Raw genomic sequence first — 16,809 nt, forward strand, 5'->3', positions numbered from 1 at the left:
ACGGGCCAGACACCATACAGTGCCCGGGACGGCCTCCAACATAGAAGATCTTCCCAGAGGCCCACAGGGGCGAGGCTGAGAAACGCGGTCATGGAAACTTCCTGTCGTTGGAGAGATGATGCGGGCCCGCGTGTGCCGTGGGGAGTCAGATCGGAAACCAGCCACTTAACTTCCAACAAGGATGTGGAGGGAAGCGACAGGCTGACCTCGAGCTGGCCCCAGCCTGGCCCCTGGTCTCCGAGGAAGCTTCTAGCAGAGCCCGGTCCAAGGGAGCCTGACATCACCCACCGTTCCAGAGCCTTGGGCCCCAGGACCTGGGCTTTCTGGGGCTGGGGCAGGGGTTGTGCCCCCCGTGCCTGGGGAGCTGCTCCCCACCTCCCCATACCCACAGCGCTGGGCGGGTAGGGGTAGGAGGACACTGGGGAAGGACAGGCGTCTCCTCAGGGTGAGAGCTCTATTGTCCCCAGCCCTGTCGTTCCTGACGTGACAGAGAGAGGACACACCACTGAGAGGCCATGCCCTGTGCCTCCGAGGAGGGGGAGGCCGCGGGCAGCCGTGTAGGTGGCAAGGCAGAGTTTCCTGGCAGGAGCCTGGGAGCGAGCCCACCGGCAGGCGCCAGGCACCGGGCAGAGCCCCAGGGGGTGTGGGGGGCGGGGTCTGGCTTGGATCCATCACCCCTCTGAGCACCGAACAGCTTGTGGGCAGGAATGTCTAGTCCCCATCTCACAGCGGGGAGCAGAGGCTTAGACCGGCTCCCACGTCCAAGCCCCAGGCACATGGCCGCCGCCCACAGCCCAGGAGTAAGCAGCCAAGTGGTACCTACCAGGTGCCCGGCGGCTCTCACCAGCTTGTGGGTGGAAAACGGAAAAGCCTCGTTGCTCAGGTCTGCATCCAGCACCTCCTGCAGAATGGCCCGGCTGTGAGCAAGAACAAAGTTGGTTGATTCGTCAGTCAACAAACACTTGCTGAGTACTCCTGCGCGTGGGCCCTGGGCCAGGAAGATGCTGGGGATACTGCAGTGACCAGGTCGAGTCCCTGTGCTCGTAAGGCAGACGAATGACAGACAGGGTCTTCATACAAGCACACCAAGATGAACAGGAGCCAAAGATACAGTCCGTTCCAAAAGCCAGGAACGCTGACAGGGGAGGGGAGCCCAGCGCGCGGGAAGCAGCTGGACGTGTGCTCCTGGGGCAGCGACCCCGCCATCTAACGGCCACAGGTCCGATGGGCAGGAGGCTGGTTTGTGAGCTCCCTGAGGGCGGAGGCTGCCCTCCTCACCTCCCCCACCTGCCACCGCAGAGCCCGGCTCTCACACTTAACAGGTCACCTGAGACCTCGCTGTGCCTAGAGCCGTCAGTACCCAGGGAAACCCTCACTTCCTGGGCCCCTCGCCCCCTGGCCTCCCTCCGGGCCTTCATTTACTCCTTGGTGCACCATCCAGGTCCCCTGCCTCTGTTCAAGCCTTTGTCCTCCTTCAGGTCTGGGCTCAGCGGTCACCTCCTCTAGGAAGCCCTCCCTGACTCCCTGAGTCTAGGTCTGCGAAGCTTGGACACATTTCCCAACAGGGCACCTCCCACGGGGTTGTACCTGCCCCCTCCTCCCTGAACCCAGGCGCTCTGTGACAACGGGGCTCCTCTCCCAACGTGCCCGGTGCAGACGGGCACATGGTAAATAAAACTGATTGACAACAGCCCAGTTCTGCGCCCCGGGGCGGGCTCCCCATTGGCAGGAGACAGCCCCGCAGGGGGGTAGCGGCGAGTGCTGGGCTGCAGGGTAGCGCCGCTCGGAGGGCTCCCCACCCCAATGCCACCCCCACGGTGCTGGAACTGCCCACCCACGCTGGCCCGAGGTGCCCAGTGTGCTGCAGGCTGCCTGTGCTTATGTAACACACGCCCCCGGCACCCACGTGGTGCCACCCCCGGAAAGCCCGTCCCCAGGCTTCCAGGAGCACGTCCTCTCTGCAGCCCCAGGGACGGCCGGCGTCTTCCTAGCCTGTGTCCCTGCAGGAGCAGGAGGCTGGAGCTGCCGCCCGGGCTGAGGGCTTGAAGGAGCTCAGCGGCAGCGCTGGGGGCAGCTCGGGGCACCGATCTACGGACGGGGCGGGCACACAAGTCTGCGGAAGGCAGGCTGGGGCCCAGGAGGCTGTCCCTCCCGCAGGCAGGCAGCGATGGCCAGAGACGCCGGTTCGAGTCCCGACCCCCCTCACTCGCCCTCACCCTCAGCCTGTCCTCCACGGGGACCGTGCGGCCTCCTCCCCGGGCCCTCGGGAGCATCAGTGAGCCACCGGGACAGGGACCATTCGCTTCTGCACGGTCTCCACCAGCCACACGTGGTCACTTGAGTTGAACTGAATTAAAATTAAATATTCAGTGTGGCCACACACGTCAAGGGCTGAGGGGCCACCAACGGCTTAGTGGCTACGGTCCTGGACCACCCAATTATGGAACGTTCCAGAGAGTTCTTCCGGACAGCAGGTCACTCAGCACGGCCCATGGTCGGGGGCTGACAACTCCAAAGGTCTAGCCCCACTGGTGGAGCCAGCAAGGCAGACACTCGTGCGGGAACGAGGCGCTCTTGGAGAAGGAGAAGATGCTCGGAGCAGGGAGCGGAGGAACTACTGGGGGAAGGACGCGGCTGTCACCGGCGTCCGCCTGGAGCTGTTTCTAATGAAGCAGAGGAGGCTGACCCGTCCCCCCGGGGCCCTGTCTTGATCTGGCTGCCCACACCCTCCCTCCCCTGCCTCCCCGCCTCCCCCACACTAAAAATAGCCCCCTGCCGGCTGACGGCTCAGCGGTAAGGGTGTGGAGGTTTCCCTGGGGATGGGCCAGGACCCCCAGCCCTGTTCCGCCCACAAATGGGAGCCAAGCCACCTGGCCCAGGGAGAGATGAAAAGCCCCCCACCGGGCCTCCACTTTCCTCTCCTCCCTTCCCGGCTCCACATGCTCTGCCCGCAGCCATCCCGCAGCCCCCTCGAGCCCTCTGGAAGCATCACGCTGCCACACCCAGCGGCCAGTGCTGGCCCTCATCCCACGTGGGTCCCCTGGACACAGCTCGATGCTCCCTGCTCGAAGTCCCGGCTTCTCCGGCCCCTGCAGCTCCTCACGCAGCGGCTGGCCTCCTCCCCAGCCCGGCACTGAGACCCTGTTGGAACCCAGCCCCACCACGTTGCTGCTCTGCTCAGCCCCCACTCAGAGAGAAAGCCACTGGACCTACAGGCTCTCAGCTCCTCTGCTCTCCGAGCGTACCTCCAACCACCCTGCTCCAGCCGGCCCCGCTGCTTTTCCCTACATGCACGGGCACACCCCTGCCACAGGGCCTTTGCACCTGCTGTTTCCTCTGCCTGGAACCCCGCCCCTCCAGAGAGCTCCAAAGGCTGATCCCTCATTCCCTCCAGGGCTTTGCCCAAACGTTCCCTTGGCGGATACTGGTCAAACACCGGACAGAAGCCAATCACCTTTAAAGTACGCGACTGGCTCAGATTCTATACATTTGTTCAGCAAGAAGGTGTTGCCTGTCCGCCGGGCACCCCTGAGCAAGGCCCACATAAAAACAGCTACAACACAGCCTGGGAGGGGAGGTTGGCCCGCCCAGGACCCAGCCAGGGAGGTGCTGGCTTGGTCAGCCCTAAGGCACCCGGGAAAACGGACCCCGCGGCAGGCTCTGAGCGTGCAGTCCCCGACCCACTCTTCCTCTCGGGGGCCAGCCGTTCCCACCACTTTAGGGAATACATCCTTCCTTTGACGTGGGCCTCCCCTGCACCTCTCTGTCCCGCGGGGTCCACCGCTCACGAGGCGTCTCTCCCGCACCTATGTGCACCTGGGCCGTGGGTCAGTAATCGAACACCTGAGCCAGGTGCAGAGGGTCCTGGGACTCCTCAGGAAGGGCCAGTGCTCAGGGCCTGCAGCTGTCTGACAGCCTGGGGGGAGCCCAGGCCCGGCCGCCCTGAAACTTACTAGCTGCGCCACCCTGGGCAAAGAGCTCTACCTCTCTGTGCCTCTTTCTTCCCCCAAAAGGACAAGAACAATCAGAACCGCCTCCCAGGGCTGTTATCGGTGGCTTCAGGAGGGGTCAGTGCAGGGCTTGGCGAATCACAGGCGCGCTTGGTGGTGGTTAACACGATGGTTCTTTCCCACGGGTCCCCCTGCCCCCGAGTCCCTTCCCGGAAGCCCAGCTGGGGGGATCCCTCTGGAGGGCACAGCTGCTCGGGTGCCCCTTTGCCCGGGCCCCCTCTGTGGCTCCACGCACAGCCCGCAGCTGAGGACGTCACAGGCTCTGACGCCTCGTGGGTGGGCAGGCCGCTCGGCAACACCACGAAGGAATGACCGGGGCGCCCATCGGCTGTCCTCCTCACCGGAGGTGATGGCGCAGGCGTCTGGGCCCGGGGGCAGTAGCCTCCGCGCCGTACTATTCCCAGTCCTGGCAGCAGGTGGAACCCCGGACTGGCTGTGCCCACTCTGAGAGCATCAGTAACTCCCAGACTCCATCAAAGACCCAAAGACACCCCCCAACACCCACAGGGGCCCTTCTGTGACCCTGGAACCCCCAGATGCCGAGTCACCATATGGTTGAGTCTGACGCTCCCATTAAGGGCTTCTCCGAGTTCCAGCGCTTGAAGATTTAGCCAACGTGGCATCTCTGGGCTCACCAGAGCGTCCGGCGAACCAGAACGTCCCGTTCTGGACCCGCAGTGGTTCTGCCCACACGATGCAGGGGGAGGGACCGGGGGCTGGGTCCCGGGGCTGGGCGCCCCCTGCTCCTCACCTGGCTGGGCCCTGAATGCTGATCAGACCCAGGTCCTCGGAGCCGTCGATGAGCTGGCACCGGAGCTTCTGGTCCTGCAGCACCGTGCGGATGTGAGCCCAGTTGTGCTGTGCCACGGCCCCGCCCACTGCCAGGTAGTAGCCGTCCCCTGGAAGAGAAGCACCGGCTCAGGACAGGATGGCAGGACGGGGGCGGCGCAGCGAGGCCTCTGGCCTAAGGACGTATTGACTCTTTTCTTAGTGTGAACAGCACAAGGCAGAGCACAGGGACCCTCCCTGGGGGCCCTGGCTTCTCAGCGGGCGGGCGGGGGCAGGGTGTAGGAACTCCAAGGGCTGCACATGCCAAGGCAGCCCTCTCCTGGGACAGTCTGCGGCTTTCACCCACTTCTCAAAGGGCTCCCGATCCAGGAAAGGGGACACGCTCCCAACGCCAGCACGCCACAGGGACGCTGCTCTGTCTGTCTGTCCATCTGTGCCGGGCAGCGTGGGGGAGTCCCTTTTCCTCTCTGGCTCTCATTTCTCTCCATAATCCTCTGGCCCCTGGTCTCCAGGTCCCCCCTTGGCCTTGGCAGGACTTGCTGGGGCCAGGCACTGGGCTGGGCTCTATAGACAATATCCCCTTGATTCCCGGGAGGCCTGGGAGGCTCAGTCCATTAAGCTTCTGCCTCCGGCTCGGGTCATGATCCCAGCCCCACGTCAGGCTCCCTGCTCAGCAGGGGAGTCTGCTTCCCCCTTTCGTTCTGCCCCTGCTCATGTTCTTTCTCTCTCTTAAATAAATAAATAAAATATTTAAAAAATATGTCCCCTTAATTCCCCCGAGAAGGCTGACACTCTCCACCACACCAGAGTTTCAGAAAAGGAGACTGAGGTTCATGGAGGTCACATGATAGAAAATCAGACTCTGTCCAGTTCTGAGTCCACGGCCTGGGCCACACTGCCACCAGGGCAGGGGGTGAATGGAGGGCGTCCCGCCTTGGCCCAGCATCCTGGGAGAGCCACTGCCCTGGGGATCTGGGACCCGGGATAGCTGTGTGTCCTTCGGCCCATCACACAGCCTCTCTGAGCCCGTATGCTCTCATCTGCAGGGCTGCGGCTCCTGGGGCAAGCGGGCTCCCGCTGGTCCCGCAACATCTCCGGGAAGAACCAGGGGAGGTGGGCCTGGGGGTAGTGGGGTCTCCTTCATTTCAGCTTCCTCGGTAGCTCCCCTCGCGACGGCCTCTTTCCTTCCTTCCTCATTAATTCTGACAGGGCTCCCGGCCTCGGAGCAGTGGTGCCCGGGCAACCCCGGAGCTCCCGGCCGCTTCCACATCTGCACGGTGGGAACAGGCCTGGAGCTGGCCTTGCGGGCCAGGTGCACACAGCCACCATGGGAGGGGCCTCAGGGAGAGGCCTCAGGAAGAGGCCCAGAGCTGGCAGCCAGGCTGGGTCCGCCTCTTCTCGGGGTCCTGCGTGGCACCTGCTTCTCTCGGCCCTGGACACTGTTGGCTCCGGGCATCGGCCCTCAAGGCCCAGCACCAGCCCCGGACCCAGCGTAACTAGTGGACACCATGGAGATGGCCAGGGGGCTTGGGAGGCCGGAGAATCCCCCCAAGTGCTCTCCTTTGGCCCTTCCCAGGGGCTCCTCGACAGCTGTGAGGCAGACCCCCGCCCTAGGGCCTCACTAGCCCTAGCCAAGGAGGGTGCCGCTGGTGGCCACAGACTGGAGGTAAGGGGCGCAGCCTCTTGCCCTCTCTGGGAGCACCTGCTGGCGGGCCGGTGCTCTCATGTGAGATTTCTGGGGCTGCACTGGGGGCCACCAATGGAAGCTTGGATCTGGGACCCTCCCTCTCCAATCCCGCAGGGGTAGGAGCAGAAACAGGGGCTGCGGTCCCCACCGCCCCCTCCCACCCCGTCTAGGTGGGCCCTGGGACACTGCTGACCTTGGAACTCCATGTACCACGTGCTCTTCTGCTCCCCTAACCCGCTGCCCTCCAGATCCAACTCAGAGGCCGTTGCCTCCAGGAAGCCCTCCCTGAATACCAGAGCTACGGTACTTCTTGGCAAAGGGCCGGGCCCCAGGTCACCCGCAGCCCTGTTGTCTCCTTCCTCCCCACGTCCCAAAGCCTCCTCCGAGCCTCTTCTCTCTGCGCGCATGGCTGTGGCTCTGCCCAGCCTGCAGCACCTCTGGCCTGGAGGGCTGCATCTGTCCCCTCCTGGCCCCAGCCCCCGATGCTACACCCCCACCCTCCCTCCCACGCCCCTTAGGATGGTCCTAAAGCCTGTCAGAGCCTGCCCCGTGACCCCTTGGTTCTGATACGCTTGGCTCCACTCTTGGGCCAAAACCTGTCCTCATCCAGGCCCCCTGCTCACTAGGGCCTCACAGGACCTCAGCCACTCATCTTCCCGGACTCCGCTCCAACATCCCCCCGCTCCAGGAGGCCCATTTACCCCACCCCAACCGTGCACCACCGCCCCCTCCCCACAGTGGCCTGCCCGGGGACCAGCGTCTGTCCCCAACCCACAGTCTCCCTCCAGCCAGGACAACACCCAAAAGATGCATGCACATTTGCGTCCTTTGGACCACAGGGCTGTGCAGAAAGGGCTGCTCCTCAAATCCCTACCACCTACCCCTCTGGGGACACTTCGCAGGGACACTACCCCACCCCCAGGAGGACCCTGTCTTGGGAAACACACAGGTCTTGGCACCAGACAAAACTGGCCCAGGGGCGGTTTTGTGACTCGCTGGCTCCAATTCTTACTTGTCTGAGCCTGCTTTCTCATCTGCAAGATGGGCAGAGCCGCACGGCCCCCCACAGGACTGTTGAGAGCATCCAAGGATAAAAAAAATCTACTGGTTAGGTTTGATCGTGGTTCCTCTTTTCTCTTAAAACTGATGAGCACAGAGGGAGACAGAAGCCAAAAAGACAAATCAGCCCCCAAGGGCCCTCCCCAACCCGTCCCTGGGCTGGGGACTCTTAAAGGACATTGGAATTCTGACAATGTCCTCTGTCCCAGCCCTGACACACCCTGTGACTCTCTGAAGCCACCCGAGGCCCCTCCCGGAAGGATGTGAGTTACTAGGGCCACCGGTGCCAGAGAGGTGGCCGTAGGTGGACCTGGCATTTCCTGGGCACTGTCCCTCACCAAAGACCTGAGGCGCTGGTCCTGAGGCCACAGTCAGCACAGCTCAGGCCCTGCCCTCAAGCGGACACGGCCAAGAGGGCAGTCAGCCAGCACAGAGTCCGGGGGCTCGGGCCCCAGCCGGGGAGCCGGGGGCTACAGACTTTATTTTCTATTTCTCAGTATTGTTGCCATGCCTCCTGCGGGCATGTGTTCCGTCTGTGATGGGAAAGATCAGGCGAGCTCACGTTTGGGATTGACAGCTGCTTTGTACACAACCTTGATGGGATGCAAATCGCCACATCCCCTTGACTTCACAGTGATCTGATGTAACAGCTATAATTACCCGCCCCCCCTTCCAAAACATGCATATTCATGGCAGGAACGGTACAGTTTTTAAGGCTGAAAATAAAACAAAGTCTGCACGCCACCCGTGTGCTCGTGTTTGGCCGTGTCCCCGGGCCCGGCAGCACGACGCAGAGCCTCCCGGGATGTGACGCAAGTGTCCTCGTGCCTCCCTTGCCGGGCACACTTCCACCAGCGGGCTGAGCGCGGACCCTCCCGCCCTCCCTCCCTGGAGAACCTGGAGGCGCTGGAGCGCAGGAGCATCAGCGCCTTCTCCCTCCCCCTGCTCCAGAGCCTGCCGTCCCCCAGCCCTGGCAAGGCAAGAGCTCCTCAAACTCTCAGGCCAGGAATCCCCCAGAGTCACCCCAAAAGGCGCATCGTGGGTGCACCCTTAGACGGTGTCTCAGTTTACAACATGCTTTCACTACAGCTCCCCGTTGAGGGAACTAGCGAGGTCCCCGCACCCCAGATGGTGAAACTGAGGCTTGGAGCAGAGGGACACCGTCAGGCCAGACCTCACCTCCTCCGGGAAGCCTTCCTCATCCTGGCTCCGCTCCTTCCCATAGCCTTCATACTCCTACTCTTTGCCGTCCCAGTGTTCTAATGGTCCCCTGGCCCGTCGGCCCGTATGGTGGTCCGTCCATACCACGAGCTCCTGGAGGCTCCAGCCAGCCTCCCTCCTCCCCTGCCTCTGCCCGAGGGTAAGGCCTGTGTGAGCACCGGGGGAAGGAAGGGGCTGAGTTCGTGTACGAAGCACACACGCTCTCACTGGGCCCGCTGCATTCCTGATTTCTGCGCCAGCACGGGCAGGAGGGAGGGCCCCCCACGCCCTACCTGCCCCCCCGCCCCCGTAAGACCACTCACCCAGGCTCACAGCCTCCAGCTGGCCAGTGCTACCCGGGGACATGCTGTATCCAGCAGCCACCCCAGAGGCCCGGGAGTCCCACCTGCCCTCAGCACCCCTGTCCACCCCGAAGGACTCCATGGCAAGCGGCAAACTCGTCCCACTGCCCCTGCTCCCCGCCAGAAACACAAACTCCATGCAGGCCAGCACATTCCTGGCTGGGTTCGCGGCTGTGCTCTTGGGGCCTGGCTCACGGTGAGCGCTCAGGAGCTAGCACTGAACTCCCGCGCCTGCCCAACACAAGCTTGCCTGCTCCTCGCTCCGCCTCCCTCTCCCAGTGCCCAGGCCGGAGCGTGCTCGCACAAGCTGGGGACCTGACTGAGTCCCACGGAGAATAACCTGCCTTTGTCGGCCACACAGAGCCAGGCCCGGAGCCGAGGGGCTGCCGGCTTCTCTGAATGGGCCGAGCACTTCTAGCCTCCCAACCCTTGCCCTGGATGGCACAGTCACCCACACGGAAACTGCACAGTTGACGCCTTTCTCTGCTGCAAATCCAAATTCACCGAGGTGGCAACGGGGCTCCCGCCTGGAGGAGGGGCGCCCCACTCTCTGCGAACCTCAGCCGTCTCTCTTGTTCCCTGGCAGAGGCCATCACAGGACTGGAGATGAGACGGCTCCAGCGGGAACCAGGGGGTAAGGGCAGGGGAAGTGGAAGTGAGGGGAAGCAACTCTGGCTCAGGGCCACAGTCAGGGCTGCAGACAGGGAAGACAGGCACTGAGCTAACTGTCCCTGGGAGCATGCAAGCAAATGTGAAGGGACTGCAGAGGGCCACCCAGTAACAGCGAGTACTGAACCGCCTATCTTCCAAGGACCTGCCCCAGCCGGAGTCGGGATTCAGCACAGATGAAAGTCGACCCCGCACGGAGGCCAGAGACAGGAAGGTGCTAACATCTCCAGGTAAGCCTCCCCCCGGCTCACTCTGTTCCGGGCAGACGCGCTGAGCACCCCCACGGCGTGGCTGCTCTGAAACACGGCGGTCTGGACGGGTTCAAAGACAGAACCACGGAGCCCTAGAGCTCAGCGTCGCTGCAGGAGCAAAGCCGACGTTCAGCCCGAACCCAGACCTCTCGTCTCCCAGGCCCCACCTGCTGCGGCACAACAGGGAATTGCAGCCGTCCCCGTCCGCCCACCAGCAGCGGCCACGAACCCCAGCACGGCTCCGCCGGCAGGACAGCGCTCACCTTCAAAGGCAGGGGCCAGGGCGGAGGCCTGGGAGCTGGGGGCCAGGCGGCTGACGGTCAGGTCGCTCTCGGTGCCGCCCCTGTGGTTCAGCATGCAGGTGTACACCGTGGAGCCTGGGGGCGGGAGGAAGACCCAGGGTGTGCGAGCCGCTCAGCGGGGCCGCCTCTCGGCACACCCGAGTCCACGTGACCGTGTGACAGGAGGCCCTCAGAAGGCCTCTCCGTGCGGTGACGCCGCCACGACCCAGTGGGCCAGAGAGGGAAGGGCAGGTCCCCCAGTGCTGCCATCCCCTGAGGAGGAAGGGTCCTGAGTGGAGGTTCTTTCTTCTCGAAATGCCTTGAGCCGGGACCGGGACCCCCCCCAGCCCACCCACCAACCATGCTGGAAGGTTCTCGGAGCAGGGATGCTGTCTCACTCACTCTGGGGTGCCCAGCTGGCTGAGCTGAGGCTCCCACTGTGTTTTGAATAAATGACTAGTCAGACGGGTGAATGAGGAGGGGTGAAGGGGAAAGTGGATGGAGGGGTGCTGGGCGGGACTTGGGGGGCGGACAGCAGGGATCAGTAGGAGCTTTAGAGGAGGTAAGCAGGGGGTGCGTGTGTACGTGGGTAGGTGGGTTGGTTGGCGGGGGAAATGGTGTAATGGGCTGAATTGTGTCTGCCCAAAATGATATGTGGACGTCCCAACCCCGAGTACCCGTGAATGTGACCTTATTTGGAAACAGGGCTTTGCAGCTGTAATCGCATTAAGATGTTCTTCAAGGTGGGCCGTGACGCGGTGTGGTGGCGTCTTTATAGGAAGAAGACACAGTGCGATGCCTGTGGGACATCGAGGCAGAGACCACAGGGACGCACCCACAGCCAAGGAACCCCAAGGACCATCGGCCCCAGCAGGAGCTGGAGAGGCTGCTGACGGTCCTACCCACGGTCTCAGAGCAAGCACAGCCTTGCTGCCACCTTGATCGTGACCTTCTAGCCTCCGGATTGTAAGACAACATGGTTTGCTTATTTACAGCCACCAGTTTGGGAATGTGTTATAGCAGCCCCAGGACACTAATACAGAGGGGATGGGTTGAGTTTTTAGGTGGACGGACACGTGGGTGGAGTGGACGTAACACGAAAAGAGATGAAGATGCCAAGTGTTACAGGAAAACGTGGTTCCTTCTTCACTTGACACTCAAATTTTTCTGAGCATCCTATATTTTCATTTCATTCTGGAAACCCGGTCTGGGGAGAGCATTCCTATGGGGGCGACAGTCTTAGGAGACATTTCCTGAAGGCCTGCTGCCTTGTATCCTTTCTGGAACAAAGTAAAGGCGAAGGAGGGAGGGAGGAGGGGGAGGAAGGGCAGAAGGAGGGATGGAAGGAGGTGCTGGGGGCCTAAGGGCTGGGACTTGGCAATGAGGTCAGAGGGGTCCAGATGCAGGGGTGTGGGGCCAGCCTCAGGGGCAGAGCCAGAGGCTAGAGGAGCCCAGAGGGGACAGGTTCAGCCAGCATAGGTGCCCAGAGCTCTGTCCTCGGAGCTCTTCCTGGCACTGGAGTGGGAAAGGAGCATGGTCCTTTGGAGGTCATACCCGGGGGTCGGTTGACATCAGCAGAGAACAGCCAGTCAGCGGCCTTCCTTGCATCCAAGCCCACCAGGTAGAACTTCCCGAAGTAGGACATGTTGAACACAGCAGCAGCCCCTCTGCAGGCCAGACACTCCTTCTTGATCTGTAAAGTTCCACGGAGGAGGGATGCTGTGAGAGCTCTGACACGGGCCTCCTCTAGGGAGCATGGGCTCTTTGCAGGGGACTGCAGCCCTCTGCTGCGCACCTGCTCTTAGGGCCCCCCTGGCCCCTCCCAGCTGGAGCACACCATGACCATTCTTCTCAAGCACAGGGAACGCTCTCCAGGGTGGCTCATACGCCATCAAAAAGGCAGTACGTTCAAAAGGATTAAGATCACACACAGCATGTTCTTAGAACACAATGGAATTTCATTAGGAGTCAATAGTAGGAGGAAAATTGGAGAGATCACATATAAGTGACATTAACCCACACACTCCTGAATAACCAAAGGATTGAAACAAACATTCCCGGGGAGTTAGAAAATATGTTGGGAAGGATGCCAGTGGAAATGCAGTACATAGGACTGGAGGGAATGAAGTCAGGGCTGTGCTCACAGAGACCTCACAACTGCAAATGCCTCCATGGAAAAGCAATCCTCAAATGGATGCCTCGGCTTCCCTCTTGGAGACACTGAAAAAAGAAGAGGGAAGGAAAGATGGACGGAAAGGAAAGAAGCAGGCTGAAGGGAAAACAATAAATACTAGAATGGAATTAAGTGAAAAAAGGGAATAGGAAAGTTGAGAAAATCAGCAAAAGCAAAGTTGGTTCTTTGGAAGGATCAACAAAATTGACAGACCTTCAGTTAGACTCACAAAGAAAACAACAGCAAGGACTCAAAGTACTAAATCAGGATTGAAAGAGGGGACATCACTACCCACCCTACAGCAATAAAAAGATTATAAGGGAATACCACACGGACCTGTCTGAAACATGTGAGACAGGAAATGGACAAATTCCTAGAAAGACATAAGTAATGAACGCCGAAGAAGAAATGGAAAATCTGAACAGATCCATAACAAAAAGAGATTGGGTTAGTAACTTAAACTCCCTATAAAGAAAATCCCTGGCCCAGATGGCTTCCTTGGTGAATTCTATCAAACATTCAAAGAAGAATTAACACCGAGTCTTCACAAAATTAAAAAAAAAAAAATACATGAGTAGGAAATACTTCGTAATTTGTTCCACGAGGCCAGCATTACCCGAATGCCAAAGCTGGTCAAAGATGCCCCTAAGAAAACGAGGCCAATATCCCTCATGAAAACGCCCTCAAGCAAATACCACTGAACCAACTCCAACAACATGTAAAAAGGAACACATACCACCTTGAAGAGGGATTTCTCCCGGGAATGGGATGTCGGTTGGTCATCCCCAGATGAAATGATGAAAGGGAACACAAAACAGAAACTATATGATCATCCCTATAAATGCTTAAAAAAAGTATTTGATAGAATCCAACACCTTTCATCATAAAAATAGTCAATAACCCAGGAATAGGAAAGAACTTCCTCAGCCTGATTAAAAGCAGGCACAAAAATTCTACAGCCGACATTATACTATAACAGGGAAGGACTGAAAGTGTCCCTCCTAAGATCGGAAACAAGACAGCTGTTTGCTCCCCTGCTTCCACTCAGCATCATACTGGAGTTTCTAGTCAGAACAGCAATGAGGCAAGAAAAAGGAACAGAAGGCATCGAGCGTGGAAAAGAAGGAGCAAGACGATCTCTCGCAGGTGGCGCGATCCTGCATACAGAAAATCCTAGGAACCCGCAAAACAACTATTAAAACTAACAAAATAGTTCAACAAAGTGGCAGGACACGAGGTCAGTGTACAACAGACAAATACAAACTATTGCTTTGTTCTTCATTTCACTAACAATGGACAATCAAAAATGAAATTAAGAGAATAATTCCACTTACACCATCAAAAAGGACTTATAGATACTCGCAAATAAATTTAACAAAACAAGTGCAAAACTTATACTCTGAAGACGTGGCAATATTTTTGAAAGAAACTAAGAAGCCCTAAATGAACTTTACAAAGTGAAGACTGGACTAGGGCTGAGATGGCAATGCTCTCCACTGATCCAGATTCCACACGATCCCCACCACAGTCGCAGCCGGCTTCTGGGCAGAAACGGACAAACTGATCCGAAAATGCATACGGCAACGCAACGGACCCAGAACACTTAAAACAATCTTGACAAAGATGGGACTCGTGCTTCACGATTCGAGACTCATTACAATACCGTAATCGAGACGGAGGGCATGAACACAGGACACGCATCCAGATCGCTGGAATGGGACCGACGGTCCGGAAACAAGCCCTCACGGTTATGGTCCACTGATTTCCCACAGGGACGCCAAGGCCACGGCGGGGGAAGCGGGGATCTTCAACACGCAGCGCCGACACAGCTGGACGGCCGCACGCAAGAAAGGAAGTCGGACCCTTCCTCACAGCATACACAAACCTTAGTCACAGTGGGTCACGGACCTAAGAATCAGAGCTAAACCCATAAACTTCTTAGGAGGAAATATGTGGGTCCATCTTCGTGGCCTTGGAAAGGGCGTTAGGAAATGCCCTTCGGAAGCAGAAGCACAAGCGGAGAAAGGGACATCCCATCCGCTGGACTTGGCCAGAACGGAGACCTCTTGTGTGCTGCCAACACCACCACCAAGGAAGGGAAGACGACCCACAGCGCGGGAGAGGATACGTGCCCGGCTGGAGTCTGGAGAGAGGCGTGTACCTGCATAGAACGGGAACTCTTCCGACTCAGTAAAAAGACCAACAACCTCATATAAAATGAGCAAGGTGTCTGCGTAGACGCCTCTCCAAAGCAGACGGAGGAATGGCCAGTGAGCACATGGGAAGAAGCTCCACGTCATCAGTCGGTAGGAAATGCGGCTCAGAACCCCGATGAGAGACTCTGCACTTCACACCCACCAGGACGGCTAGGGTCAAAGAGAGTCGTACGGGGCGGCGAGGCCGTGGAGAAGTCAGACCCTCCGCGTCGCGGGTGGGAACGAAACAGCGCAGCTGCTTTGGAAAACGGTTGGCAGGTCCTCAACATGTTAAGCGACGGGTTCCACCATGACTCAGCAATTGCCGGCATCCACCAACCCTGCTAGCGGGTACCCACGAGAAATGAACACCGAGGGGCACGCGGACACCCGTCCATGCACGGTCCGAGCGGCACTGTTCACAGCAGCCGAAATGGGGACACAGCCCGAGTGTCCGGCCACACACTGTAGCGTCCGTGGGATGGAAGAGTCCCAGAGCACAGAGCAAAGATGCCCGGATACACCCCAAAACGTGGATGGACCTGGAACATTCCGTGCTGGGTGAAAGAAGCCAGGCACGAAAGGCCGTGCCCTAAAATGTCCCAGTGAGGTGAATCTGTAGGGACAGAAGGAGCTTAGTGGCTGCCTGTGGCTGGGCATGCGGTGGGGAGAGGGTGGGGGGCAGGGGTGCCGGCTAGCGGGCCGGGTTTGTTCTGCAGGTAGACAAAAGTGCTCTAACACCTGCTTGTGGGGACGGCGGCTCTGTCCCGCGAGGCCACTAACAGGCACGGGATTGTACGCCTGAAATGGACAGGTTGTACGGTACGGGAATTCTATCTCGATAAAGCTGTTTTGTTTTGTTTTGTTTTGTTTTGTTTTAAAAAAAGAGCCTGACTTGGGGCGCCTGGGGGGCTCAGTGGTTAAGCATCTGCCTTTGGCTCAGGTCGTGATCTCAGGGTCCTGGGATGGAGCCCCACAGTCAGGCTCTCTGCTCAGTGGGGAGTTGCTTCCCCCTCTCCCTCTGCCTGCCTCTCTGTCTCCTTGTGATCTCTGTCAAGTAAATAAATAAAATCTTTAAAAAAAAAAAAAAAGAAAGAAAGAAAGAAAAGAAAAGAGCCTAATAGCCCTGCTGCCGTCCGCAGGTGCCCCAGGCAGGGCCTCCTTGTTATCCTCGTGTTTTCCTCCTTGGTCTTCTGTCCCCAAGCCCCTGGTGCTTTGCTCTGAACTCGTCACCTAGCCGGCAAGCACAGGCGCCAACCTGATTCTGACGGCAGAAGATGAAACTCGGGCGGGACGTTGCCCCGACCGCGCACTCACGGTGCCTCAGGGACCCTCCTCGCACCCCGCGGCCCATCCACCAACCCGCACAAGGAAACCGCCACAAGCCTCCTCGCGCTAAGTGCCCTCCGAAGCCCGGGCAGGGGGCGAGGTCGGCGGGGGCCTCCGCAGCTGGAAGGCCCAGACGTGCCCCGGGCCAGGTCGGTCTAGCGCTGCGGGACTGGTCCGGCTCCGGGTCCGGGGGTACCGCGTGGGTGGATTGGACCGAGTGGGGAGGACATTTGCACCCGGGAAACCGGCCAAGGCCCCGCCAGGCTTCCCTGGGGGAGCAGGGTCCGCTCCGGAGCCCCCACGCCTCCAGCCTCCGCAGACGCCCCTCCCCTCTGGGTCGCTCCCGCACCCGTCAGGTCAGGCGCCGCGGGAGCCTCGCGGACGCTGCGGGGCTGCAGAGCAAACCCAGACCAGTCTCCGGGCTGAGTCCCGTCTCCCCGGGCTGGGGCGTTGCCAGGCCCAGAACAAGTGTGTGTTTCATGCTTTGGGACTGTTCAGGCGCATCTGCGGGGGCTGCATGAAGCCACCCAGCCAAGTTGGCATCCCCTCCGGGCTCCCACGTCCCCGAGGGCCAGACGTCCTGCCGGCCCTGGGCGGCGCGGGTGCTGAAGCGCCAGACGGGAGCCCCCCGCGCCCCGAGAGGCAGCGCCGGGATTCCGGGAGCTTCCGGAGGCACGTGCCTCCGGCTTCCACTTCCCAGCCCCTCCCCCGAGCCCTCACCAGGAGAACGAGCTTGGGGGAGGCCACGAGACCTGCAGGCTTTGTGAGGTTCAGTGCAAAATGGAACTGCGGACCCCAGTTCCA

General features: G+C 59.9%; 1 protein-coding gene across 3 annotated transcripts in view; it reads right to left on the bottom strand.

Moving 5' to 3' along the window:
• SARDH (sarcosine dehydrogenase) overlaps positions 1–16,809 on the bottom strand; it is a 60,969-nt gene that overhangs the window by 16,228 nt on the left and 27,932 nt on the right. For all 3 annotated transcript variants that reach the window (XM_044264510.1, XM_044264509.1, XM_044264508.1), the window contains 4 exons: positions 11,863–12,001; positions 10,291–10,404; positions 4,762–4,909; positions 824–917 (listed from right to left, as the gene is read on the bottom strand). In XM_044264510.1, coding sequence (XP_044120445.1) covers positions 824–917; positions 4,762–4,909; positions 10,291–10,404; positions 11,863–12,001 — 495 coding nt within the window. The remainder of the gene's footprint in view (positions 1–823; positions 918–4,761; positions 4,910–10,290; positions 10,405–11,862; positions 12,002–16,809) is intronic.

Source organism: Neovison vison, chromosome 9, assembly GCF_020171115.1.
Source record: "Neovison vison isolate M4711 chromosome 9, ASM_NN_V1, whole genome shotgun sequence".
NCBI classification, from domain to species: domain Eukaryota; kingdom Metazoa; phylum Chordata; class Mammalia; order Carnivora; family Mustelidae; genus Neogale; species Neogale vison.